The sequence below is a fragment of the Enoplosus armatus genome, chromosome 12, assembly GCF_043641665.1.
Source record: "Enoplosus armatus isolate fEnoArm2 chromosome 12, fEnoArm2.hap1, whole genome shotgun sequence".
NCBI lineage: Eukaryota > Metazoa > Chordata > Actinopteri > Centrarchiformes > Enoplosidae > Enoplosus > Enoplosus armatus.
Window position 1 is genome coordinate 19,493,776 of NC_092191.1, and position 27,256 is coordinate 19,521,031.

The window sequence follows — 27,256 nt, forward strand, 5'->3', positions numbered from 1 at the left end:
TGTTTCACACCGACATCTCATTATGTTCTCTCATCTCCTCTGGGAGGGTAAGGTGTCGCCTGGCTTTCGCCCGTCACCACACACTGTTTTAGACGGGACTAAGATCAGACATTCATTTACCAATCTAGTCGTAGAAATCTCCTTCGGTAAACTCCTAATATGGTAAACAAACAGAAACGACGCGTTGTAGGTTAAGCAACATCTATGATCAATAAACGGTTCAGCGGATGGAATATACTCAAACACATTGCAGCGACGTCAAATAGATTTGAATGTTTGACATGGCTGGATTTACCTGCTGGGGGGGGGGGGCGCCCGGGGTAGAAATTAGCTGCTGGGCCCCTGTTTCCCCGCCATTCCGTCTCCCTTTCTGTGCAACGTGCACAGTATTCCTCTGCTGGAGTGTCACATGTTGCCAGGTTTGCTGGGAGGTGATATTATTGAATACAATCTAATTTAGGAATATGCGCCTTGTAAGCACAGTATCAGCTGAAATAATGAGGGCCTTAAAATGACATCTTCTTCAACACACTAAGGGGCCAGTGCACTCAATCAGAACCGGATGTCGGATGGCTGGACAGCTTTGGAATTTTTTTTTTTGGGGGGGGGGGGCTGCGTCCAACAACCAAAGAAAAAACGATGAAAAAAAAAAAGGCCCTGATCATGTCAGTCGATATTGTGCTTTAGTGGTGCATATTCCCAAACGAAGTTATACAGAACCTGTGGCTTTTGGTTTTGGGGGCTCCCTGGGGGTCTCGGGCTCTGGTGCAGATGCCCACTTTGCCATGTTGGTCATCCAGGCTCTGTGTTGTTGGACAATGCATTCTGCATTGCTGCCATGTTCAGTCCACATATGATTACACAGAGGCCTTAACAGCTAAATTACACAAATAAAAGGTAAGAAATGTCTGAGCTGAGGACGAATCATTACACACGTCGCACATTTCCTCTCTCGAAGAAACATGCTAACATTGAAAACCAAACAGATTTGTGAGGAACGTGATCAACAGCTGAACTTGTGTAATCTGAAGAGTGTGAGTTGTAAATAAAGTTTGTCTGGGAGTCTAAACTGACATTATGGACTTGAGTTAAGGGGCCTTTGACACGGAGAACATATAAGAGCAGAAAAGAGTTTCCCAGTGCACAAGGCTCCACTGCCAGGACGGCAGAGGCATCTGACAGTCGCGGCTTAGACACGGATTCTCAGTCTGAGCTTGGACATGGGGTGCTGAGCCGGTGGCGGTGTCTCGCTCTGGGCTGTGAGATGCGACCGGGGCAGGGCTCACTGGAAAGTGGCCTTAACCCTCCTCAGCGTGTCCTGGATCCTCCGCGCTTGTCGCTCGCTGGACTGCTGGAAGTTGGCATCGTTGTCGGCGGCCAAGAGGTGGATGTCAGAGGTGGCGAGCCGGGCGATGCGGCGCCGAAGGTAGGCCTGCAGCTCCCTGTCCGGGCTGTAGGGGCACGCAGCCTCCTGGAAGGCGTGGACCTGACTCACAACCTTTGCTATGCTCCTTGAGCCAAGGACAGATGGACGACAGGATGGAGCAACATGAAATGGGAATACAGGACGAAAGGAAAAGTGAAAACATGAAAAGAATTTACATCTAGGTGCGTATCATACCTGAGCTTTCTTCCTAGCAGCATCATCAGCTTTGCCTGTGACCTGATTTGGAGAGAGCGGGGATAACCCTGGGTCCACAGCAACCAGCTGTGTCTCTGCCTTTCCCTGCTAGATCTCCTGACCCAAGCATCTGGCTCCAGCCAGTCGCCTCTCAGCATCTGGCCAGTAAACCTCTTTTCCAATCAAACCCCATCCCACGGGCGCCATCTGGCGCAACACTGGCACCCCGACCAACAACCCGAATTCAACAGCTGTGCCATTACCATCCAGCCGCCACTTGCTGTGACCTCAGCATCTGGTCAGCCATATTGGAGTGAAGGAGAAGGACACAGGAAAATGCGTCCTCACAGGGAGTTGGCCGACTTTGTCATAGATGGATACTTGGGATGTGGGGAGAGAGCTGATTTACAGTTAACGGCACTAACTGTTAATATTCTGTGTCACTGCAGGGATAGGTACCCGGCTAATTTCACTGGCCGTATGCACATTTCACCAATATCACACCTCTAACTGAATAAAATTAGGGCAAATTCCAGCATGCAGTAAAAATATGGCTGTAATATTACAGGCACTTCCCATCATGGATTTTCCACCTAATGTTTCTCAGCAACACGGAAGTGCTCCGCAGAGATGTCGTCTCTTTTAACTTCCTGCCTACACCAGAAATGGGAATGTTTTGCGTTGCGTAGGTGGATATCTGATGCTTGTTTGACCAGTTACACAACATGACGTATAGTGGCGAGGACAGCCACACCTGGAAGACAACGAGCGGCAGTTTTATATATTAGCAGTCGTAGCTGCGCTAATTAGATGAGCTCCCACTTACAACGCCGGGATTGGCTAGTTCTGTTATTAGTTAATAGTAATTTGTGTTTTTCTAATGTGGATATATAAACATATAACAGTAAATGTCTGAGCGTGGCAATAAGAACGTGCTAATATAATATTTCCTCATCCAATACATGGGCTGCACAGTGGAGACTCATTTGATTTTTAATGTAGTAACACAGTTACACCACGCAGGACTTTCATATGGACTTCTTGAACTTTATTTTGTGCTCCAACCCCAACCCTGCCAGGTCATGCGAACGCCCCATGAATGTGAACGTGCGCTCCAGACTTTGAGGAATTTATAGTGGGCTGTGTGAGACGATCCGGAATGAAATCTTTTTAACTTTTGTTTACAATAGAGACCGGACGCTAAGAGATAGAAGCAGAAACAGAACAGACGAAAGGTTGGCCGGGCCACAGCGGCTCATTACAGCTCTAAAAAAACCACCCGGTCTCCCCCTCACCTGAGCTTGGTCCACTTGTAAGCTCCAGTAGTGAGGGTGAAGGCTCCGATCTCCAGCTGCTGGACGTGCATGGCCAGGATGTGCGCCGATGGCAGGGTGGGCCTCCTCCTCGTGTGCTCGCCCCCCATCAGACACAGGTCGTCACTCTTCAGAAACACCTGAGGAGGGAGCGATTCATCCGCACAGTAAATAAATGAGTTCTTAGTGGAACAGAACATTTAGAACATTTCCCATTAAGCTAAAGTCTCAGGTGCTTGACGCAGTAATAGAGGATTTTCAACAAATTGAGCCTCTCTACATTTCAAAAGCCAATGAATGCTACATGTTGAAATACCGCTAAATATCTGGTAGGAGAGTGGCGCATAATGTTTGAGGCATCGGGCTCTTTTGAGGGTAACTTTCAGAAGCAGAGCCAGCTGTAAGCCCTCATTACACAGGCGAGTTGCTTGAAGCTGTTTTTCTATTGATTTGTTTGCCCTGCAGCCCAGTTTCACAATATGTGACCAGCCAAGCCTTCAGTTACAAACAACATACGTGTGTGCTTGCTCAAACACACACACACACACACACACACACACACCTGCACGGCTCGTAGCTCCTCCAGGATCTCACACACCTTGGAAGACAGATGTTTCCAAGCCTGTTGGCAAGAGAGGAGGAAGTTTTATATAGGAGATCCAAAATGAGTCAATGAATATAACCAGCCTTCAGATGGAAATGTGGAAATTTCTTATATTTTCTCGACAATGGTGTCTTTTAATTGTGAGGTTTTTTTTCACTCCTGTTCGCGGGCCACATTCCTCCTCGACGCGCTCACGCTTCCCACATTTGAATGCATTAATGCTAATTTTCCAATTTGTGAAACTAATTAAACACCAACCAATTTTATCACAGCTGAAGAAAACATTTAGCTTGCGGACATCTGACTTATTGCAGAAAGTCAGAATTTGTGTGAGGGGGAATTTACGAGACGCAGCCTTACTGGTAATTGCTTGACAATCACGTTGTCCAGGCCTCCGAGGACCTGCATGGCTGTGGCAAAGTTCCTTGCTTCGTAGCAGTGCTTTCCTATCCACAGATACTTGGTCAGCAAAGCCACTTGTGTCTACAACAGAGGAGAGCTTGCAATGAAAAAAAAGAGGAAAAATGCTAAACAGGGCAAAATGCAAAAACCTAGTAGTTTGTTCTTTTTACAGTGGTATGCTTTTCTTGGGACTACAGGAGGCTGCAGAAGCATGTCCACTGGAAAAATAAGAAAAATATATGTAGTCAATGTCATAAGTGTGCTCGGTTACGCTGAGAAATGCAGGTGCAAACACTGCGAACAGGTTCAAATGTCTTAAAATGTTCATTGCATCTGAGATGTTGAATGGGAGTTGCAGTGTAAGATGAAGCACTGAAAGCCTTGAAAGCGTCTTTTGAAGTGAAGACCCAAAAGCAGTTGCAATCAGTTGAAGTGTAATCACTGAAAATTTGTATTTCTAATTCAGGCCCTGTAAGCAGTTGAATTGTCAGCTGTCAGTTGAAGTGTGACAGATGAGAGCATTTGAAAAGTAATTTAAAGAGAAAGAGGTGGAAGCAGTTGAATTGTCGGCTTTGTGTGTTAGTACTGAAAGTAGTTGAAGTGTGAAAGATAAAAGAGTAAAGAGGTGAAAGCCGCTGGAATGTCAGTTGAAGCACCAGAGATAGTTTAAGTACACTGTAAATAGCTGAAGTGTCAGTATTTGAGCTGCCATGTCAGTATGAAAGTTATCAAAAATCAGAAGGGATGCACACATGTCTTAAACAAGTTGAACATTTTAAAGTTTGAATGGAGCGTCTGTGTGAAAGTATGAGGAGGTAGCTGAAGAACAAAAAGTGTCCAATAATAATAATAATAATAATAACAATTAATTTGTGACAGCTCATGAAGCCTGAAAAGACATTTACCAAAGAACTCTTTGAGGTTTTAGACCCATGTGTCCTTGTTCCTAACTGTCTATAAACCAGAAGCACATATAGGGCAGGTCTGTGACTGACATGGGAGTCCATGTCCGATGAGAAATCAAAGCGCATGCTGTGACAGTAAAAGGCAGCCCCCCCCCCCAGCTGACTGTTACTTTCATGAGGTACATCTCCTCTCACCTTGACGGAGTCACAGATGACTATTTCAGCAGAGATCCAGTTAGCGACACTGTCAGCATATGTGAGCAGCTGCTGGAGGTGGCTGTCTGATGGCGTCCCCTCACATGCAAGCAGACTGCTGCCCTCTGCTGGCGGGATATGCTGAGACACATTCCTGGTGGGAGGAAAACAAGAGGTGTGGGAAAATGTAGAAAATCTATATTCAGGAATTATTACTGAAACGATAATAAATGAATTACCAGAAAACTAATTGCCACAAATTTTGATAATTTATCAGTAAAATGAAGCAAAAATGCCAAACACGGGCTGGTTTGATATTCTGAAATGTGAGGTATTTTCTTTGTCACTTTAGGCTTCAGAAAATGATTAACAGGCATTTTTCGCATTTCTTGTTCAACTAAATGACAAAGAAAAAAAAAACCCAGAATGGAAATGATGTGACTCAAATGCTGTGGCCTTCAGAGTCACCAGCTCTTCGCACGTCACATTTTGGAGTGACGTGTTAGACAGCGCTCTCCACCACCATCATCATCATCATCATCAACAGATTTCAGAGACTTGGGAGATCTATGTCAAGGAGGAATAACACCTTACTAATAAGCTTTCTGTTGTTTTTTCTTTCGATTTGTCACCCACTTGTATGTAAATTAAGTACATTTAGTGTTAAGCTGGAACATTGTACTCACTTGTTAGCGGTCAAGACTTTGTCCCCGACTCCTTGTATTCTGGAGTTGAGGAAATGAACTGGATGACATCCTTGGAACAATTCCTGTGTCACAAAAGGTGTAACAGTATTTATCAGGGTCTTACTTTGCATTCACAAAGCCATGTCTCCCTCTAGTGGTGAAAAGAGACAACAACAACAACTTGAGAGCAAGGCCAGGGAGTGGACTGCACACTGTGTGTGTGTGTGTGTGTGTGTGTGTGTGTGTGTGTGTACCTGCTGCAGGAGGGTGAGCTGTTGGGCTATGTGCTGTGCGCTGTATTCATTCTGGCTGAAGGGGAGACGCTCCTCGCGGTGCAGGCAGACGTTGGAGAGGTCGTCCACCATGGAGCCGTAGCAAGGCATAGGCAGGGCCGCGGCAATGGAGAAGGCCTTCTCTTTAGGCAGGGACGCAGAGGGCTCCACTACTCTTGAGAATCTCCACTGAAGAGAGGATGCATGCTCTGAATTATTATGTAAACTCACCGTACTGTAACATTGCAGCTGTTTTGTATTTCATGCAGGGTGCTCTTGTTCAACAGCAGCCAGACAACACAATCAATACAGGAGATTTATGTTTCAAATACAGTCTACTTATCACCAGTCATTTTCTAAATAAAAACCTAACACACTTTGCATTCTTCCACAGATTAAGTCCAGCTGTTAGGTATGGACTTTGGCAGGAGCATGTTTGCATGTTTGTTGTCTCCAACAGAAGTAAAAGCTCAGTCCAGAAGACTGCACAGTATGAACAGTTTCTATTGCACTGTGTTGTAGCTGACCACTACAGGACAGAGGGTAGTATTTACAAACTCCAAACAAAGCCTTGCATGACTCGTCACCACATCAAACTGACCTTTCTCCCAAGATCCTCAGTAGACGAATACAGACACACAGACTCGTCGTCTTCCTCAAGGCTGATCAGGCTTCCTCTGCCTTGGCTCCAAGTCGTACATGGAGGGCTGTGGAGAGCAGCAAGCACGGCCTCCCCTCGGCTGTCTACAGGAATCACCTGTGGGAAAAGCACAGAACGTAGACATGGTACATTCCATAAGGAGACAAAGAGGCGCCGTGGAACAGCTTACACAGTTAAACTGCATCTAATAGCGATGCTCTGTCTATATCTATGCTTGCTGCACTGGTGATTTGAGTTGCGTGCTTCATGAAATATTTCACTACCCAGCATCTGATGGTCTTCAAAATATGTTGACACACAGGAAGTGTGATGCTTCCAACAGCAGAGAGGTCGAGTATAATTGACAAGAAGACGGAGTGTGTAGGTGGCATGAGCAGGATGCTTCAGGAACTCTTAAAATTTAAGACCGAGAACTCCAGGGTGAAATACTGTATGTCACAGACTGACAAGTCATCTCTGTACAGCGCAACATGTATTCTTGTGTGGTTACCTCAGTATTCAGGAAGGTTTCTAACGTATCCACCAGGCTGGACTTGGGTGTGAAGTCCACCCGTCTACAGTCTGTTACCCAGAACTGGAGCAGGTCCAAACTGCGATGGAAGATCTTTTCACTGTCTCCTGACATGTCTGGACCTTGTCTGCCATGGAAGACAAACATAATCGTCATACAATCAGTGCAAGAGATACAGTGCATTATGTTTTGAAGCTTGCAGCAGAGGCTGAACAGGAGATTCTCATGGGTTTTCTTGGCATACTGCACTGTTCTGTACTGTAGCTGTTTCTCTGTGTAACGAGCCACAGGATATACAGTACCTTGCAGCACTGGTGAATTTATCCATGATGAACTGCAGTAGCTGCTCAGGAGTGCAGAGGAAACGATAGGTGTACAGGAACTGCTGGATGTAGCCCTCCACAGCAACATTTCTGTGATGAAAGGGAACAGAGCGACACTGAACAGTTCAGAAACCGACACAGTTTGATAACACCGTTCAATGAAATGTAATATTACACATCACACTGCAAAGTAAGGAATTAGTTACCCGTGGCAACACAAGATTAGATAATCATCATGTGACGTAATGTTAGTATTCCAAAAATACACATAAACTGCTGCATTATAATGCACTAGCCCATGATACCTTTTGAAAAACTTATCATGTCATATAAAAACGCAACAATTTCAAACTACCATTTAATGTCAACAATGAACCTTTAAACTCAATAATAATATTTACTGAAAAGGCCACTGTCTCTGATTGGTGAGCAGCGTTATTATCTGTAAATAAATTGTACAATTTATCCCCCCCGGGGATCAATAATCTGATTCTGATTCTGATTCTGATAAAAATAGCTAAATTCTTTTTTTGCCCGAAATAGCAGCACCATACACAAGCGGCACACAGTCCCGACAAGCTAACACACTGAGACGGTAGAGCAGCTCGCATGTTGCTGAGAGGCAAAATCCGGGGCAAAAAAAAGTAAAATACTCACACCCTGGCCTGTGTCGAGCTCTTGCTGTAATTGTTTCTGTAGTTTGACTGAAATACAATGTAATGTAATACATTCACTGAGCCGTTGAGGACATAAACTGAAAACAAGCCTTATCAAAGCCTTTTAGAAGTAAAAAAAAAAAAAACAGCTTCAGCTTGAGGCGGTGGGAAATAAAAGAGGCTGACAAAAATGATTCATTGTGTCCCTGTTTCTCTGATAGTTGATGCCGTTTCCCATGGCGACACAACCAGCCTAGGCAGAGAGAGCATGACAGTGGCAGAGACAAATTCAAACCTGAATGTATTTGGAGGAATAAGGTTTACATTGTAGTAACGTGTAAGAGTGTCTCTAACCACAGTAAACGTGCAGCTTGTAGTATTTTACCACACTCAAGAGCACAGATGGATATATTAAAGATAAGGATGTTTTTTTGGTCATAAAACAAATGAAGTGAAATGTTGACCAGGTGGTATATGAAAAGTCATCCTCTGGGGGCCGTGAATGTCTGTACAAAATTTCATGGCCATCCATCAAATAGCTGTAGAGATATTTCAGCTGCCAGCGTGGCTAAAGACATCACAGGTAGCAGCAATATACTGCTGTGAAACCAGCTGTAATGAAACAGTAACATCAAGGATCTTCTTCCGTTTTTGCTGTTTTTCGGTAATTTTCAGACCCGAGTCCTTGTGAAATCCCCCTGTTGGATGGATCAAATGCAGCAGGGAGGATAAATAATAGAACTGGACCACACTTTGAGACATTAGCACAACTCATACGACCCCATGACTTTACTAGAGAAAAGCAACGGCTAGCGCTTTTCTAATTTAAACCCTCATTAATAATACCTGGCGTAGAGGTAAGCCATGAGGCCCAGAGGAGAGCCGGCTTGCAGAGTGCTCTTCCCTTTACTGGTGCCATAGCTCAGAACAGATGGGTCCTCAGAGGGTTGGAGGTCCAAAGAGCCAGGTCCAGAGACAGCCAAAGAAGGCAGTAATGAAACCTCCAGACCCCACTGGTCCACACTCAGAATCTGGAGAAAATACAAAAAAAAAAATCACATGAAAGGATGGAAGTTGTTGTTGTGAAATGAATGAGAGATAGCCGTGATGGGAATTGTAGAGCTTTGTCAGTACCTCAAGGTATTTCTTCACACAATCCAAGAAGACCACTTTGGATCGCAGTTCTTCAAACTGGGACTTGAGTTTGGACAGCATCAGTTTGCTCTCAGAACCTTTGGGACACACACACTGTTTTATTGATCCTGCCGGCAGCTACGCATGGCATTTTCGTACACTAGCAGTGTTATGAAATGTGTACCCAACCTTTGTTTTTTCTCTCTTGTTGAATCAGCTTCTGGTAGAAGTTTCTTGTTTTCTTTAGATTCCTTGTTTCAATTATCAGCTGCTGCTGCAGTTCCTGTTCAAAGGAAGTCACACAAAAGGCTCTAAAATAACACCACATGCCTTCCACTGAAAGAGGCCTTCGGGTGTTTCCAGCGTGTACGGGGCAGCGTTTAGTGTTTTTTCTCCCTCTCTTCACCGTGGCAACAGAAAGCAACAGCTCTTTTGAAGTGAAATGAGTGAGAAGTTGCAGCAGCAACGGCTCTTAAGGTGTGTTATTAGCTGCTGCACAAACCCTCTGAAGGAGCAGTGGTGCCATCAAAGTGCGCAAACACAAAGACGATTCATTAATATTCTTTTGCAAATGATAATAACTTCCTCTGCCAAGGGCTAAGTTCAACATATTAATATTCAGATCCAGTTTGGAGAGAATAACATGCCAATTATCCAAAAGTGCCCCCCCCCCCACATGTTCTCGTCCTATTTACCCCAAAGCCCGACCGTGCCCCACTTCATTACAGATAGGGAAATAATTCCTGCACTTAATCATAAAACAGGTGAAGGGCTGAATGAAACTAGGAAGTGAAAAAAGCATTTGGGTGTAACATAATACATAGGATAAAATGCATACAGAATGGAAATGAAAATGCTGAATTAAATAACATTTTCAATCTGCAGTTTAGAAACATAAAGTAATGACACACAAAGAAATCATTTTAGAGAATATTTTGATGGAAATATACCAAGAATGTTCTTGCTGAAAACCTGACCAGTCCGTCTTTCAGTCCATGATAGAATATCAGCCTTTGCATTACACAACTATCACAACTGCAACATGCATTACATAAAAACACATACTTTATGACATACACTTCATTGTATTAGTGTAACCGAATCTGATAAATAAATCAGCTGCTTCACGCAGGCTGCTGTTCGTTCAAACACACAGCGTTAAAGGTCAAATTTGACTCACTGGCAGGAAGCTTCACAGGTTTACCCACCTGTGTTTTCACATCCAGGCATGGTGACTCTGTGTGCTGCCCCAGATTCACTGCATACTGGATCACCTCTGGACTAAAACAATCTTCTCCAAAGAAGGCCAAGGCCCAGCCTGGGCTGAAGCTGAGACCCGGTCCCTCTGTTCTGGATCCGGGCGAGAGGAGCCGCTCTGACAGCAGAGAGTCACTGTCCTCCATGTCCTCCGAGTCGGGGCTCATCTGCTCGTCGTGGGCTCCCATCAGGCATTCTTCTCTCCTCGACAGAAACTCAGCTTCAGAGGGGCTTTCATCGCTGCCCCCCGCTGAATGGTCTCCTCCCTCCATGACCCCTGCGTCCGAACCGTCAGTGCTCATGCCTCGACCAGTAAACAGGGACAGTGGAGCGAGAGAGAGAGGCCGAAGAGAAGAGAGCGAGAGAGGGACTGAATCACATGGAGAGCAAAAAAAAAAAAAAACAGGATTTGTGAAGACGAAACACAGAGTGTGTGGCGCTGGGGGGTATTTGTTGCTAACCCTGTCGTGGCTGCACAATGCATCCACTGTTCGGCTGATGAGCTTAAAGGCAATTCAAGCTCAACTTCTTCTATCGCTATCTTTGTATCTCTTCTCTACAAGTACCTTGTAAGACCTTGTTTGTAATCAAGACCCCATATAGCATTATTTAATAGCACAACAAATGCAGACGAAGAGTGTGTGTGTGTGTGTGTGTGTGTGAGAGTCTCATTGGCCAGGAATGAGCTCCAGAGGAGAAAAAGATTTTTGGAGTGGCTTGGACTCTTGTGAATGCGCTTCAATCTTAAGAGCAGCATCCAACAGCCAGTCACAGCTCCCATGACCGCAGTCAGCAGCCAAATAAAGTGAAATATATCAAAACACCACAGATGGGTTGGGGTTCAACAGTATTTTTTTCAACCAGTAGCCAGTATTGAACCTGCTTATCAAATGCAAATCCTCAAAAATCTCTAAATGAATCTATTTAAGTAGTTTGCTTGAGGAGGAAGCACTTAATCCTAGAATTATATCATCACCATATTGATGATACATCTGTATGATTCCAGAGAATAAACACTGTTGAACTGATTAATGAAGGATCATCAGAGATGCATCGGCTAAACAGGTACACGTGTACTTGACTGCTCTGTAAAGACGGATTCTTATCGAGCATAGCTACACGAAATGTGGTGCTTTTGTTTTCTGCTGGCTCACGGGAGCACGATCAGATCGGCGCGCTCCATCACGTTGTTTGCAGTCACATGATTCTGACGACGCAGGCAGGAAGTGAAAGGCAGAATTGGCAGGATGGAGGAGAGCCTTTACTGTGCTGGTTATTGCTCACTCATTGTGTCGTCCCAGTCAACATGTGTGTGTAAAATGGCCCAATTCATTCTTAAACTATGGCTGAAAACCCATGTTGACGTCAAAATGACCTTTGACCTTTGAGTCCAAAGTGTCACATGTTCAGTGTCTGACCAGCTGTGAAATATGGTCACAATCTGCCCTTCTGTTTCTTAGTCATGGCGTTGAATTTAGTGTTTTTTTCCAGGACATTATGATGTCACAGTGAGGTTGACCTTTGACTACCAAATTTCAATCAGTTCGAGTGCCAAATCTGAAGCATAAAATATTCAGTGAAGCACTGTTAGATTGTAACTCAGGATATTTACTGAGAAGAAGTACAAATGAGCATGAAATGGAAACACTCCACTCCAATTCAGGCGGAAACATTGTACTTTTTACTGCACTACATTTATCTGACTGCTTTAGGTGACAGCTATTTTACAGATAAAGATTTTATGTGCAAAACATATAACCAACTTATAAAATGTGACGCACTGTTATATATTAAACCCAACGGTATATTAAAGAGCTCCACATTGACCTACTGCAACAGTCAAACGCTACTTACGAATGAATGCATCAGTAATAACAAAGTAATAATATTATATATAACAGAAAAACACTGACAGGCGCAATTTGTCTGAAATTTTGAGAGCTTTTACTTCAAGTACATTTTACTAATAACACTGGCATAGTTTTACTAATGTGACATTTTTAGTGAAGGACTTCTACTTGTATTTTTATTGATTTTTATTGATACTAAATATCTAAAAATAGCTCCACCACTGCAGTTACATTTTTTACACAGTTTTATTTGTGTTACAAAAGATATAAAGTCATCTTTGAGTTTTAGTTCTTAAATATTAGCATTACATTAACAGACGTTTTGCCACATCGATGCATATTTTGCATTTAGCTGACTACATGAACAAACCCGTGTATTTTATTAACTCAGAACTGGATCCAAAATTGAACCGGAACTCAACCCAACGCATGTGTTTCCCCATGACCAAGATTATTTAAATCATTATTACACACTGTAACTTAACCGGGATTAATCTTTGTCGAAACAATACAAATGATATGGAGTGAGTCTGTCTCCTACCTTGACAGACGGAGCGTTGACTCTCCTCCGATCTCAATTCAAGATCTTCGAGCGCAGCCTCAGGTTCTCCATGACAGGATGGGGCCTCGGATCCTTCCCAAGAACCCACAGCGGCAGGACTGGACGTGTGAAGGTTCCCATTCAGGTCCAGACAACCGTACAGGCAATCGTCCCTCTTGCCTCCCCAGACGGCGGCTACCAAGGGTGGGGTGAGGGCTGCCCTTTTCACAGCCTTTGATGGAGGCTGCTCATTAGAGCCGCTGCAGGAGGCGCATAAAGAGAGAGCAAACACACACACACAGCGTGTTCAAAGGCAATTAGCACTTATGTAAAGAATGACACCAATCATATGCGTTTGAGTATGTCATAAAAAAGATAATTGGAAGGAAGCAAAACAAGTCGACAAACTTCACAGATGAGCAAGGATCCACGAAACAGCATACAGCTTCTACAGCAGTGCTTTTACTGATTTAATGTGAAAACGCAGTCACTCATATCAACAGTCACCGCCATCAAAGCCTCAGTTCAAACATTATACGGCTTGCCGCTCACATCTTGCAGATCACGTGTACTTGCAACCAATCGATCCGTAAAATTGAACTGCGCCCAAACAGTGACACCGTCCGCTCCAGTCCACGTCAGAGTTAGAATGGACCATCTCTCAACAGAGAGGCTGCAGTCCTCCCCCTGTCCCCTCAGAGTCACTGGAACCAGTGGCAAAACATAACCCTCCACGGCTGAGCCCTGGAGGAAGAGTGTCTATCTCTCTGCACAGCTGTGATGTCTCCCTACCACAGCAGATTAAAGGGCCTCTCCAACATATTGCCCTGAGCGTAAGAGCATGGCAACGCCTGGACAAAAAGACGTCTGCGAGAGCGGACAGGCTCGTGTCCCTCCACTCGTCTCTAGCTTACATGTAAATGAAGAGAGAAGTGCCAAGCATGGAATTTGTTGCCATCATTCATGTATTCATTTCTACACTTAAAGCCCCCCCACACACACACACACACACATACTCAGAGCTACTTGTCAGCATATCAGTAACAATGCAGAAGAGGCTTTACATGTATCTTCAATGTTGGCAGATCCCCAGCGCTAACACACATGTTGCAAAGCTGTTACCATAGGGACCACTTAAGCTGCAGGCTGAACTTCGTGTGTTTATGCATGAAGCGCATATTGTATTAATGCTCATTTGGATGCTGTGTATGGGTGTGCACATGCGTTCGGAAGTGTGCAGAGGAGGAGAGGTCACGTTCACCCCGCGCGACTGTTCTTCAGATCCGGCTTGAGAATAAATTAAATATCTGACGACGAGCAGCCAAATCTGGGCATCTCACCGTTCACGCGGAAGCGCTGGCTGTTTTGTTGTTGACAAGATATCCTTTTTCAATTCGGGGTAATTATTCTGACACCCAAGACAATCTCTTTAACTCATAATGTAGGCTTAATTGTGCTGATGCGATTCATTCGACAAACCACCCCCCTGAAAAACAGTCATTTATTCTGAGGATTAAACACTGATGCAAAAAAAACAAAAAAAACAAAAACAAAAAAAAAACAACCTTATTTCAGAATCTGAACTGATTCTGTCATTAAAACTGAAATAAGGGACTGGAACTTTTTACGTGCCGTAATCCGTCAAGAGGTGATACTGTAACCACTGCGAAAATGGCGTTGTTGTGGCGTGTTGTACAGACGCTTGTCACTATTTAAATCGCTCGCTGCTGCACCAGCGACGCGTGCTCTGACTGAGCTCACTTAATTGATTTCGATGTGTGAAAATATGGTGCGAAACATGTCACTCCCAGTGCACTGGTGCTGTGTTGAAAGGCCTGTAATAGCATTACCAGGATTGCCATTTCATTTTCTCTTCAGTATTATCATTATTATTTGAATCTCTGAAAAATCCAGATATTTTGGGCAGCGATTCATGTCTGAAACCGAGCAGCCGCTTGTCAGGTCCTTTGTTTGGTCCTCCAGACAGGAACCGGCCCGCAAGGAGGTTCTATCAGGCCCGCAGGATGAATTTGAAAGTGACAAAATCCATAAAAGACTTGATTTGATTTTTTAAATTAAATGCTTTTCAAGAATTATCCGCTAGGGGCGCACTGTTTTGGTCAGAGCAGAAGACACGCCGCATCACTGAGACAGACCAAACAGCAGATGGTATCAATGCGCCATCTGCTGTTTGGTACAACGTTGTTTCTACCCTGTTCTCTACCTGCCCGCTACACCCTCATTAGCCAAAATGTCATTATCAAAAAGAAGAAAAGTGGATACAGAGTGTAGAATTTTCCAAGAAAAATGGACCACGTCTTATTTATTTACGGAGATACACGGGAAACCTTTGTGCTTGGTGTGTTTGCAACAAGTGTCGGTACTTAAGGAATACAATATTCGGCGCCACTATGAGACTCTTCGCGGCGAAAAATACAACAGTTTGCAAGGACAACTGAGAAGAGAGAAGATTAATGAATCGCTGGTGGGTAATAAATGATAAAAGTAAATTGCACGTTTCTCTAAAGAAATCTGAGGTGTTTCATGAAATGTTTTGTAAAAGAATAGTTCATTAAATATCAAGTTTTTCCTAATGTTCTTGTACTTCGTTACACTAAAACAAAGGAAAGACATGACATTTTTGTTATTTATAGCTGAGTATGCTACAATTTGAATGGTCCGGCCCACTTGACATCTTCCTAGGCCGTATGCGGCCCGCGATGTGAAATGAGTTTGACACCCCTGGCTTAAAGGGAAAGACAGACCGAGTGTTAGAAGTCCTACTCACGGCGTGGATGGGCTGTAGTTCACCAGGCAGTGCAGTACACCCAGCAAGTCGTCTTCCCAGTACAGATCACCGAACCTCTCCTTCACAACACTGGCAAACGTGCGGTACTGGAGGTCCTTCAAAGAGAAGATGTACTCCCCTCGGAAAAGAGAAAAAAAAAAGTCGATTTTCTATATGAATATGTCTGAACAACACAGGTTATGGAGTGTGTTATTGCTGGCGATAAAGGAACAATGTTTAGATTTTCCTTTCGCGGACAAAGGGGTGTCTGTTCTCCGCATCGCTGCCGCTGTCTGTTTTACTTGTGCCATCCTGACGTCAATGGATACAGTGAGAGTTTTAGATGGGCTAAAGCTGACCTTTTTCTCTCCACCTCGGGGCGTCCTGACAGCTCCTCAGTCTGCTATCAGAGTAGGAGAACTGTATGCTGGGGAGCCAAATAACCTCCCAGCGTAACACAACATGTGCGGCGGACATTACAACAAAAGCAGTGTTCAAGGAACGTTCTCTAGATGTTCTGCTATATAAGTATGTTCAAAACAACCTTGGAGGAACACTTTCTCTTCTAGATGTTCTTGGAACCTTCTTAGAACAAATATTACCAAACAGGAAGCATAAGGAAATGGCAACGTTACGAGTTTCTCTGTAAACATGAACCAAGGGTTGGTATTTTTACTGGACTACACAAATCACCACAAATGTATTTTTCATACAAAATAAATATATATCATTTAATACAGAGACTATATGTATAATGCAGTAGTTGCAACCTGATGATGACTGCGATTGGTTTAAAGAAAAACAAACAAGCGAGAGCATTTTTCTGTAAACCAATGCAGCAATGATAAAATAATATTATCACACAAAGATACATACCCATGACAACGTCCTCGTGTCCATTGTCCAAATACCCATCCAGTGAAAACTCTCCCTTGAGCAGGTCAATCACCTCCTGCAGGGCAGGGTGCACTTTAGGGGTGACGGACTCTGAAGGAGACTGGTTCTCACCTTGTGCTCTTGGATTTGTTTGTCCATTGTAAGCTCTGGGCACACAGTGCTCCAGGGGGCTGTCAGAGATGACGGTGTTACCATTAAAATAAGATGATGGTGGGCCATGATCCTGGAGTTCAGGACTCACAGGCACATTCAGACAGTTAATGAATGGACTATCAGTGCTTTCTGGACCTGTGATTAGTCCCTGCAGAGGCTGTGGCACCATGGAGAGATTTATATCCAACCCGAGGAGAGACTCGGGAGCCCTAACCTGCACAGGCACTAAGGAAAGATGTCCTGTTGTGGGGTCCTGACGGAAGAGGTAATTGTTAAAAACACCACAACCGTTGAGGTTAGTGGATAATGGAGGGGGAAGAGAGACTTCAAGACGGGAAATATCAGGGAGAGTAGATGGAGAGTTGACCAGTATCTTGTCACTGGAAGTTGTAGAAGTTGTAGTTACGGCTGCCTGATTAACAGGCATCGCCTGGGTAAGTAGATTTGGTTCAGTCGGTGCAGGAGTGAAATCACGGCCCCTTTCCTCGATGTGTTCACTGCTTTCGGCGAATTCATCCACAGTCCTGTGAAAGAAACAATCCCTAATAAGCGTTCTCCTTTCAAAGCCGTGCAGCATTTTGTGTAGGTATTAGTTTAAATTTTTTTTTTCTTTAAAGAAATAGAAGATTGATACCACTCGTATCTGTCCGTTAAATATGATGTCACAGCCGAGTAGCTTAGCTTAGCATAAAGACTAGAAGCAGGGGAAAACAACTAGCCTAATTCTTCCCAAAGGTTACAAAATCTGACTACCAGCCTACAAGCTCATTAATTAACACATTATATCTCGTCTGTTTAATGTGTACAATTAAGTGCAAAACAACAGTTTGTGGTTTGTGTGTGTGTGTGTGGGGGGGGGGGGGGGGGTTATGTGCTGGACTATTTCTTAGCCAGCCGCAGTAACTTCCTGGAGTCTTGTCGTGACCATGAGGTTGCCAGGCAACCAGTGGAGGCGACTTTTAGTGCCGTGGTTTCACTCAGGCCCAAAAACACAATCATTATTTATGCCATTTGTGTGTGTGGAGCCAGCAGGAAGTCAGTTGGCACATAATTCCTTGAAAAAGCACGTTTCATTTTCAAGCTTTAGTTTATGTACGGATTAAACAAATGAAATGAATGTTAATTAGTGAGGTGTTGGTAACTGGATTTATAAATGTAGAGTGATAATACATAGAGTTTTCAGGAACATCCCACCCTGCAATGGCAGCTCCAAGGTGTTTTCTCTCCTCCTCTGAGTCCCCTTCGTTGGTCAGGATGATGGGGGTGAAGTGTGTGGCAGTGGAAGTAAAGGCTTCTGGGAGTTGGAGTTCCTTGTTGACCGGATAGCTGTGGGGAACAGGGCCAGGCACAGGAGCCAGTCGGCTCTCAGTGGCCATGGGCACAAAGCCTACACACAGTTACAACAATGCCAGTTACAATATCAGTGATATTGTCTCATGCAATGCACATCGGTCAATTACACGAAATGTGTAAAATATCAGGAAGATCTGCTACTATGGCATGATCCCAGTTAAAAGCCATGCGCCCTCCTTTACTGAGTCTTCCTCTGTCATGAATGTTTGATGTAAAAGACGTGACATTCTTAAGACACAAACGAATTGGCAGTGCCTTTTGATAGCACAATGGAAAGGGTCTTCCTAATGTTTGGCACATTTAGTGCATAATATACTGCACATTTCAAGGTAAACTGTATTGCATGAGGGTCATCCATACTAAAGTGAAGCTGTCCTACCGCTGCTGTTTTGTGCAGACTCCTCACATGAGCTGTGATGAGTTTCAGTTGCACTCAAATCATCTGAGGCTGGCTGAAAGGAAACAGAACTGATTCATCACAATCGAGAGAGATCCTGTATTCTCAATGAGACAAAACAGGACAGACATTAAGAGGGTGACCAAACAGAAAAAAAACTGACTCTGGGAATGAAATAACATAATAAATACAATAAATAAATAGATGAAGATACAAAGGTGTAAATGTATCGGTGGTGAAAAACAGAGGCAGGTTTACCGGGTGAACTCTGCTGATGAGGTTGCTCCAGACAGTCTCAGCATTTGTCCCTTGACGGGATAAGTAGTCACGACAGCTCTGAAACAGATGCACGCGAAAGCAAGTGTGATAACAATGCAGCGCACTTCACACCCAATCACACACACACACACAGACATCAATATTGTCGGAAATAAGCGTTTGATTAAAAATAAAACATCCTGTATTTGGAAAACTTACCGCTGCTTTTACGAAATGACTGACAGCACAACAATGAAAGTGAATTATGGTGTCTTTTCGGAGAGTCCTTCGCTGACAGAAACGGCAAAGCACTTTCACAAATTGGGTTCTCTCTATTCAAATTACAAGTGATTTTCTTTCAAAAGGGACTTGTCTGTTTGGAAAGGTGCTCCTCTCTGAAGGTGCGATATTGGCACATTGATATGCAAAATCTAATCAGGCTTTATTTACGGAGAAGTTCTCACACGAGGAAATGCAATTCAAAGTGCCTCCCAGAGCGAGACATAAAAGACAGAAGGACAAAATAAAATAAGCCAGCATTGCAAAATAAAACAGAATGTAAAAGCAGAAAAAGAAATGAATGGAAATAAAAAGAAAAGTAAAACGATAGGAATGCGTTACTATCAACGTGAAAGCCTTATCATACAACATTTTCAATAAACAGGACATTCTTCTCACAATTAACAAGACTACGACCATGCTAGCATGCTAAGCAGCTCAGTGAGGCTGTACTTAGGCACAGTGGTGCTTTGAGCTGAATGCTAACGACAACGTGCTAACATGCTCACAATGACAATGCTGACATGCAGATGTTTAGCAGGTAATGTTCACTATCTTAGTTTAACATGTTGGTATGCGTTGTGTGTCACTGACCTGCTAGCTGAACATTTGCTAATTAGCACGAAACAAAAAGTATGGTTGTTTATGTATATATCGTATTGCAGGTGTTTGGTATGAAAGGTATAAGGTATTGGACAATTTAGAACTTTGGTCAGAACCAGATCGGATCACCAAAGTCAGTAGGGTTCATCCTCTGGGGACATGAATGTCCGGGGACCAAATATATCTGCATAGTATATAGTAGGCATGACTTACTTATAACAAATCGGATCACTGTCAGACAAGAGGCGCAATACTTGGAGGGCTATAAGATGTAACTGTAGTAAGTAGAGTACTGAACAGCACTCAAAAGAGCTAAAAACTGAAAGTAAATATCCCTCTACTTCAGCTTCCCTGTATAAATATCAGCAGTCCAGTTCCCCTACCTCTACCTCAAACACCGAGTGCAGAGTACGAAAGATAACTTCTCAAACAGGTTTTAGTTCAAAACGCACAACCCAGTTTATGCTTTGTAATAAAACCATCAATAAAGAAATAAAAAATATTCACCAAAGCCATTCTTAAAGTCAAACTCATTTGTCTTGGCAGTAGAGATTTGCAGAGGCTTTGTGCAGAGTAAAAAACAAACAAAGGTGCCACAAATTTGTCTGATGATTACGTGAGGACTGTGTTGGGGGGAAAAAAATAATAAACCTGGAGGATCGAAGAAACAATGGAACATGCATGCTTTTTAAGAAAAATGCGAAAATAAAAATCATAATACTTTTTTAGCCATGATGATGGTGGGTCTCTCAATGGGCGTCCTCTTTGCCATCTCCAGGAGCAGTCTCTTCAGTTTGCGAGGCATCGCCAGCTTTTGATTGGGCGATAAACTGAACTTGGCCGTTGCCCAGAGAATAGCAGCAACCCCATACACACAAACCTGAGCCAAGACAGAAAAGAACAGAAGAGGGAAAATGCTACGGCCGAGGCAAACGCTTAGCGAAAGTTGGTTTTAAAAATAAACGAAAGCAGTTCAGACAGACGGACCTTCTCAGTCACAATTCCATGTTCTTGATATTCAGGAGCAAGATAAAATTCATCTCTGGATCCTGCAAACAACACTGAAAGTCAACAAAAGCCTCCAGACACACTGCTGCCTCACATACTTTGGAAAAGAGTGCATTTTATTGTATTATTTACAATCTATTTTGTAAGTAAGTACTAAAAATGGAGCAGCACAGAGACTCCAGCATACAGTGGAACTAAAGTAAACCTACCTATGTTTTTAGGTTTCAAGAAGAGCACTTCTCCCTCGCAGCCCACATGCACCGTGTCCAGGCATAAATAGGCTGAAAAAAAGAGAGAAAATCAGCTGTGCAGAATAATTGTGGACAACAAAATAGAAGACATGTAACATAATTTGCATAATTTTTTTCTCTCTCCTCTGGAATTTCCTTCTACCAACCCAACATTAATTGTAAGAGCTGGTTCTTAAGAGAAAAAAAGAACATTAATAAATATGCAAGAGCTCTGGTTTCACGAAGTGGTTAGAATCACCTGGAAAGTCAATGTAGGTCTGCAGTGAGGACAGGCAGGTGTAACACAGAGTCCACAGCTCATTAACTGTCAGCCTCCGTCCACACCGAGTAAGTAACTCTCTTAGAGAGATCCACTGGACAGAAAATGAAGAACAAAGTGTTTGAAACAGGAATACAGGCTGCAGACTTTGGAGCTTCAGCTGATCTCTCAGCAGGCCTAATTAGCTCAAAGTGAAGTAACCCCCGACGTGACTGTCTCAAAATCTATTTATGAATGTTCCAACTTTGAAGGGAAGTGGAAATGTTCACTCGTCCACTTTTACAGACTGCTTTGGCCGATTACTGCTGAGCACTTGTGTGACTACTCTGTCTCTTTCAGACCGAACACGAGCGAACACATATTACTGAGCGTGTTACAAAGTTTCATTACAGGCCATAACAACAGATCCTAAGGGGCCTAGTTCATTTTAAAGGTAAATTAAAGAAAGCTACGCAGAACAACCGGCATCATGTCTCATGGCAAACTTATTTTGCACCAAGAAGGTGTAAAGCATCCCGAATAAAAGTATCTCTCACTTATTGATTGACATTAGCTAGCTATAAAGCTAAACAAAAAACAGCTTTGAGAGTGAAGGTTCATTCTTGAACTTGGAAACAGTGGCAAAAAATAGTCAACAAAACTTAATCTTAACACAAGGTCCACTCACTAGCTTCTTTCCTAAGTAAAGAGCTAAGCTTGTAGGTGGTCACCCCACCACACAACCAGCTGCTGTCACCGTTTCAGAAGTTTTACACATGAAGAGAACCTCCATGTCAACTGGGCAAACTCCGTCCGCTGATGAGGACGTGAGATGCGGCTGAAAACGTGGACCTTAGGTTAAGATGACTTTGCCAGTCTAACTGCTGTTTACTTAGCTCAACTCAGCTTCCATCTCAAGCTACTATTCATAGCATTTTAGAGAAGATGCCACGAGAACCTTTTCACGTTTCTATCTTTCTCTCATTAACAGACCGCCAACTTGTTAGTGGAGCTCCATAGCAGCACCGGGCATGTGTGCGAGAAACAATCAGTCAAGAGATTTGAGAGCCATCTGGCACTGGCTAACCTCATCCTGAGATTCTTCATTGAGGCACAGCATACTTTTGGTCATGTGGTTATTAGGAATGTAGAGGCTGTGGCTCAGTGAGCTCTGGTCCTCAGGAGAGTCCTGTTCCATTTCCAGCTCCTGGCAGGAAGCACAGGACGATGCTGAATCCAGGGTGCAGTTATTAGAGTCACATTCGAGGCACCCAATCTTTGCGTCTCCACCGCATAACGTCTCTGCAGCATCCTCACTTCCTCGTGACATCTGATTGTCCACAGCCGAGTCCACACAATCCTCAGTGCCACTGTGTGGGTAAGACTCGCAGGACTTGCCCCGGTTGAGTCTCTGAAGTCTGTTACTCCACACAGACTGGCAGCTCAAGTGTTCATCCACTCCTATCTCAGTGAGGTCGGACACAGGTACACTGATATCGCCGTGAGTTGGAGGGGAAAGACAAGGGGGGTTGTTGGAGTCTGGGACAGAGCAGGAGCGGTTAAGAGCCCCCCTCACCCTGTTCAGCCTCTGCTGGGCTCTCCTCCTCACTGGGGAGCTGTTGTGAGACCTGCAGTCCAACTCATCTGCCAAGATCATGCCGTCCCCTTCACTGCTGTCCATGTCCTCCGCCCAGAGAGAGGAATCCCAGCCCCCGCACACCTGCAGGTCGAGTTTTTAGTGTACAGTCATTTGTTTCACGTGGATCTTAATCATACATGAAGGTTTAGATAACTGCAAAATTGAAGTGGAAATGAAGGAACCTTGGTTACATCTGTTAAACTGATGATCTCGGAGGTCATAGCTAATCACTCAACTTGTGTATGTATAAAGAAATAGGAAATAAACCAGAATGACTGAGAGCTAATGTGTTTTTGTGCCATGGTCTCCACAAATCACAAAAGTAATGGGAGCTGTTCAATATGTCCCAAAGAGGAAACCTCCCTTTCAGCAAAGAATGCATAATTACTGTTACTGTTACTGCTTGTTAATGGCCGGTTTGAAGAATAGCAGAAAACTAGGATCATACGATGTTCGGCACTATGATCAATGACGCGCTGACTGGCGATGTTAGAGTTTAAAGGTGACCGTGGCCGAATGGCTTTGGATGGAAAATGCATCGCCTTGTTCTGCTTATCATTTTTAAATGACTTCTTTCTCCAGAGCAGCAGCTGCATTCAGTGTCGTTTTTCCATCCATCCAAAAGATGCTTTACTTTACGGTTTCTTCTATGGATCAGCATTGACTAAATATCTAGTAAACAAGCTTCATAGCAGTGTTCGAATTCAAACCTTGTTTCTTTTTATGTAGAGAGGTTTGGAGGATGAGTTACATTTTGTTTCACACTTATGCTGATTATTATCTACCCAAGATCCTCCTCTTTGACAGTGTTTTGGTTCATTTTGTCAAAAGAAAAAAGAAGAGTTTAATGAAATCTTAAGTACATTTTGTGTTACCTTGTCATTTGCAAGTGCCTTCATTTAAAGTGTTAATCGTAAAAAGGTTCATGTTTGCACGTCACACACCTGCTGCCTGGACAGACCGTTTGCTTTAACAGAAGCGTCGACACACTGCTCGTGGGTATTATCATCCGAGCTCAGTCTTTTAAGCAGACATCTGGGTTTGGGATGCTGCCATCGTGCCTCCCAGGAGCCTTCCTGTCCATCTGCGGATATACAAAGAGAGCAATTAGTACCAGGAGAAATCGCAGCCGAGACCGACCAGCGACACGCCTAAAACTGAGACGATGAAATGACCTTGAAAGGCTGACACCGATTCGATGGAGAGCACCCGTCGCCCGATGGAAGACAGTTTCCGGCACACGGCTGCCGAGAAGGTGTGAGACAGCCTCGCTTGAGCCAGAGAGAGGATGTCCTGTGGGAATGTTAAACATGCAGGTTTGTCATATTGAAAACGAAACACATACAATGATTATGTTCTACTTTTGTAGATACGTATAAACAACTATGTCTTGTTTGAAGAAAAGTAAAGTCAGTTACATTTTGGAATTCGTGATTTCGATTTCTTTGTCAGGCATTTCATGATATATTGCATTGCATTGTATTATGGATGCTCACGGGATTATTGACCATTATGAGAATTATTATTTACTTCAACTTCACTTCACACATGTTTTACGTTATTTTTGTATATTTATGCAGTTGTCTATCTGCATATTGTAATACGAATGAATTCAGAATTAAACCGGTTAACTTGTATGAAGTGCCTTTTGCTGATTTTGAAGTTGATCTTACGTTGTTCTTGTTTGGGGTTTGTTGACACTACCAGCAGGCAATTATCTTTAAATGTTCATTGGCCAATGTTCATGGGGAACTCAGCTGAATGGGCCTTAAAAATATGTTTCCCCTCCACATGTGTTGATTTCTGGGGTTGGTTGCTGGGTTTTTTTTGGTTGGTTGGTTGCTGTTCTTTGTGAGCATGTATGAATAAACTGTATATGCAGGCATGGTGTCATTTATTAAATGAAAAGCCTGACGAAGGCGTAGCTATTCAACACACTTTTACCATACGTGTAAGTTACAATCGATCATATCATTTAATACACGATAATACATTATCATCACTTTTATTTTGTATTTTAAGTTTGTGTTGTGACTGTGAAGGGACTTCTGACGGTCTGACTGCAACAGAGTGTAGGACACCTACACCGTGTGTGATTTGCACTGACACAACATTTCCACTTGGTGGTGCTCAAGAGCGCTGACACGCCACACGCAGTGCCAGTTACTTCATCTAATAGCCATTAGAGAGAAACAGACTTAAATGGGTGCTACAGCCATATTGCTGTAAACACATTTACTTCTCCTGGAGGAGCCATGTGATTCTGCCTGTGCCTGTAAAGGAATGGTGATGCAGTGCTGTACTGAGATATGTTTTATGATCTTTATGACCACACACACACACACACACACACACACACACACACACAGCAGTGCAATTACCATCCATCTCCTTGCTTCATGATGACTCTAAAATTACATTAATCTATTTCTCTATGGCTTTTTCTCAGTATGTTTTCTGTTACATTTTTTTCGGTATTGTAGATTTCCTGTGCGGTGGCTAAAATCATTTGAGAACTGACCTGAAACTACAATAATTACTACTACAAGTGTAACTTACTGATCACGCCATCATTTGCTTAATTTTCGACGCCTTACTATTTTACTTCTAAGTTTTTCTATCACTAAATGTAAAAGTTAGCCTTTGCATCGAAATGAACCTAACCGACAAACTTGCCCTGACCTAAAGACTCTATTTCAGACATTTTACTCCTTCTCATCCGGCTATCATGACAACACAATGGCTCGAGTGAGATCTGTAATCATTCCACACCTGTTCCGTGACGTTAAAACCATGCAGCGGTGCGCGAATCATTCCAGCGGTAAAGAAGGGGGTTCGTACCTGCAGGAGAGGCCTGTCCTCGGGCTTCTCCTCCTGCATCTGCTCCAGCAGCCTCTGCATTTCTTCCCCCAGCTCCGCCTCCAGCTCTGGCTCGATGACAAAGTTCAGAGCGGCAGAAAGCGTAGAGCCCAGAGAGTAAACATGGCCCTGCAGCCGAGGATAAAGGAGGGGGGAAACACTATCATCATCATCATCATCATCATCATCATCATCATCATCATCATCATCATCAGGGACCAGCTGCAGTAAGTACAGGGATCTGAATCTGTGAATGGCTATAGAAAAGTACAGATCTTCTTACCATCTGGGGCAGTAATTGTCGTGTATTGTACATATTTATGACAGAGCCTTTGTTTTGCTTTGCTGCCCTCACAGTGGACATTATGGTCAGCTCTCAGGCAGCAGCGGATTCGGACCAGGTGCTTCTGAGTTCACGTCTCAGACGTAACGATCACTCCCAGCAATTGAAGTGGACTGCACCCATACTTATGTGGTAAACACACGTGCAAGGCGGATCCCAGTGCGGGTCACCAAAATAGAAGAGTAAACACTCAGCTGAAGTTTTGCTTAAGCTATCACTTTGGCCGTGCGTAATCTCGCCCTCGAGAAAAACACAGCCGAGAAAAACACCAGAGGAGTGAAGACGAAGAAGAAGAAGAAGAAGAAGAAGTTTTTTTTGTCAGAAATGTTGTGTACTTTTGTGACACACAGAAAGAATTAGAATGCAGTTTATTTTGATATTCGGTTACATAAGTCTACTGAAAATGTATTCATGTTGTGGTGAGAACAGTGACACCACTCAGCGTGGGAGCTTCACATTTATATTCTGGATTTCACCACAGAAGACGCCAAAAGCTTTTCACTCCAGTCAGAGGCTGTTTTTCTATTTCACAGCAGAGAGAACGCATTCGGCACAGGAGACACAGATGTAAAGACGAATATAAAGGTTACAGAGATCCACTGAGTAATACTGAAAGTAAATCGTTTATTTGATTTGTATTAAACCCACAACAGTCACATGAGAATAAGGCATACTAATCCTAGTGTATAGCGGAAGAATTGCAGCAGGAATTCGTATTCATATACACAGCAGAGTTTCCAGACATATTCGTACCTGGAGCTGCAAGCAAATTCTACCTGACCAACTAAAGGAGTTCATGTTTAAGTGCCTCACTCCAAAGTTACATCCAGTCTGTCATATGATTCAAATTGTGTGGCCATTACAGGATAATTATGGAGTCTCATTTTTGTAGTCGTCATTGCCTAATATTGGTTAGTTGCTCGTATCACTGCCAGTGTTTCTTGCCCCACTGGACGTTGTGTTAGCAATGTCTCAATCTCAGTGAACCTGGTGAGTACGGTGTCACTCTTACCAGTAGGACTGATTGCCACAACTACAAAAATAAGATCCAAGTTGAAATAAACCATTATTCTGCTCTAAGTCACACCCTTACTGTTCAGCTGTCCCCGTCCCTATCAGATAGAGGTGACAGAGGTGAGCTTGTAGCTGGAGGAGTGCTGGCTTGTGGCTCATTTTTAGGTGGAGAACATCACCAAGGTGCCCGTGACTGCGTGGTGTAGTGAGAAAACTCCCAGGGGGGGTGCTGTGTGCGACTGTGA

The 27,256-nt window shown here is 43.5% G+C and overlaps 1 protein-coding gene across 3 annotated transcripts in view; it reads right to left on the reverse strand.

Moving 5' to 3' along the window:
- Positions 1-1,282: 1,282 nt before the first annotated feature.
- LOC139294347 (kinase non-catalytic C-lobe domain-containing protein 1) overlaps positions 1,283-27,256 on the reverse strand; it is a 32,797-nt gene continuing 6,823 nt past the window's right edge. Inside the window, exons 4-31 of one of the 3 annotated variants that reach the window (XM_070916207.1) lie at positions 25,637-25,783; positions 23,971-24,088; positions 23,740-23,879; positions 22,244-22,876; positions 21,157-21,271; positions 20,877-20,948; positions 20,647-20,708; positions 20,381-20,539; positions 18,778-18,855; positions 18,502-18,574; positions 17,964-18,156; positions 16,596-17,293; positions 15,720-15,858; positions 12,933-13,191; positions 10,492-10,851; positions 9,473-9,566; positions 9,284-9,381; positions 8,996-9,180; positions 7,473-7,583; positions 7,150-7,297; positions 6,600-6,755; positions 5,981-6,187; positions 5,727-5,809; positions 5,041-5,194; positions 3,899-4,021; positions 3,497-3,556; positions 2,917-3,074; positions 1,283-1,511 (exon numbers count right to left, since the gene is read on the reverse strand). In XM_070916207.1, the coding sequence (XP_070772308.1) occupies positions 1,283-1,511; positions 2,917-3,074; positions 3,497-3,556; positions 3,899-4,021; positions 5,041-5,194; positions 5,727-5,809; positions 5,981-6,187; positions 6,600-6,755; positions 7,150-7,297; positions 7,473-7,583; positions 8,996-9,180; positions 9,284-9,381; positions 9,473-9,566; positions 10,492-10,851; positions 12,933-13,191; positions 15,720-15,858; positions 16,596-17,293; positions 17,964-18,156; positions 18,502-18,574; positions 18,778-18,855; positions 20,381-20,539; positions 20,647-20,708; positions 20,877-20,948; positions 21,157-21,271; positions 22,244-22,876; positions 23,740-23,879; positions 23,971-24,088; positions 25,637-25,783 (5,052 nt within the window). Of the gene's footprint in view, positions 1,512-2,916; positions 3,075-3,496; positions 3,557-3,898; positions 4,022-5,040; positions 5,195-5,726; positions 5,810-5,980; positions 6,188-6,599; positions 6,756-7,149; positions 7,298-7,472; positions 7,584-8,995; positions 9,181-9,283; positions 9,382-9,472; positions 9,567-10,491; positions 10,852-12,931; positions 13,207-15,719; positions 15,859-16,595; positions 17,294-17,963; positions 18,157-18,501; positions 18,575-18,777; positions 18,856-20,380; positions 20,540-20,646; positions 20,709-20,876; positions 20,949-21,156; positions 21,272-22,243; positions 22,877-23,730; positions 23,880-23,970; positions 24,089-25,636; positions 25,784-27,256 lie in introns of all 3 variants that reach the window. The other 2 variants (XM_070916209.1, XM_070916206.1) reach the window with 2 other exon arrangements.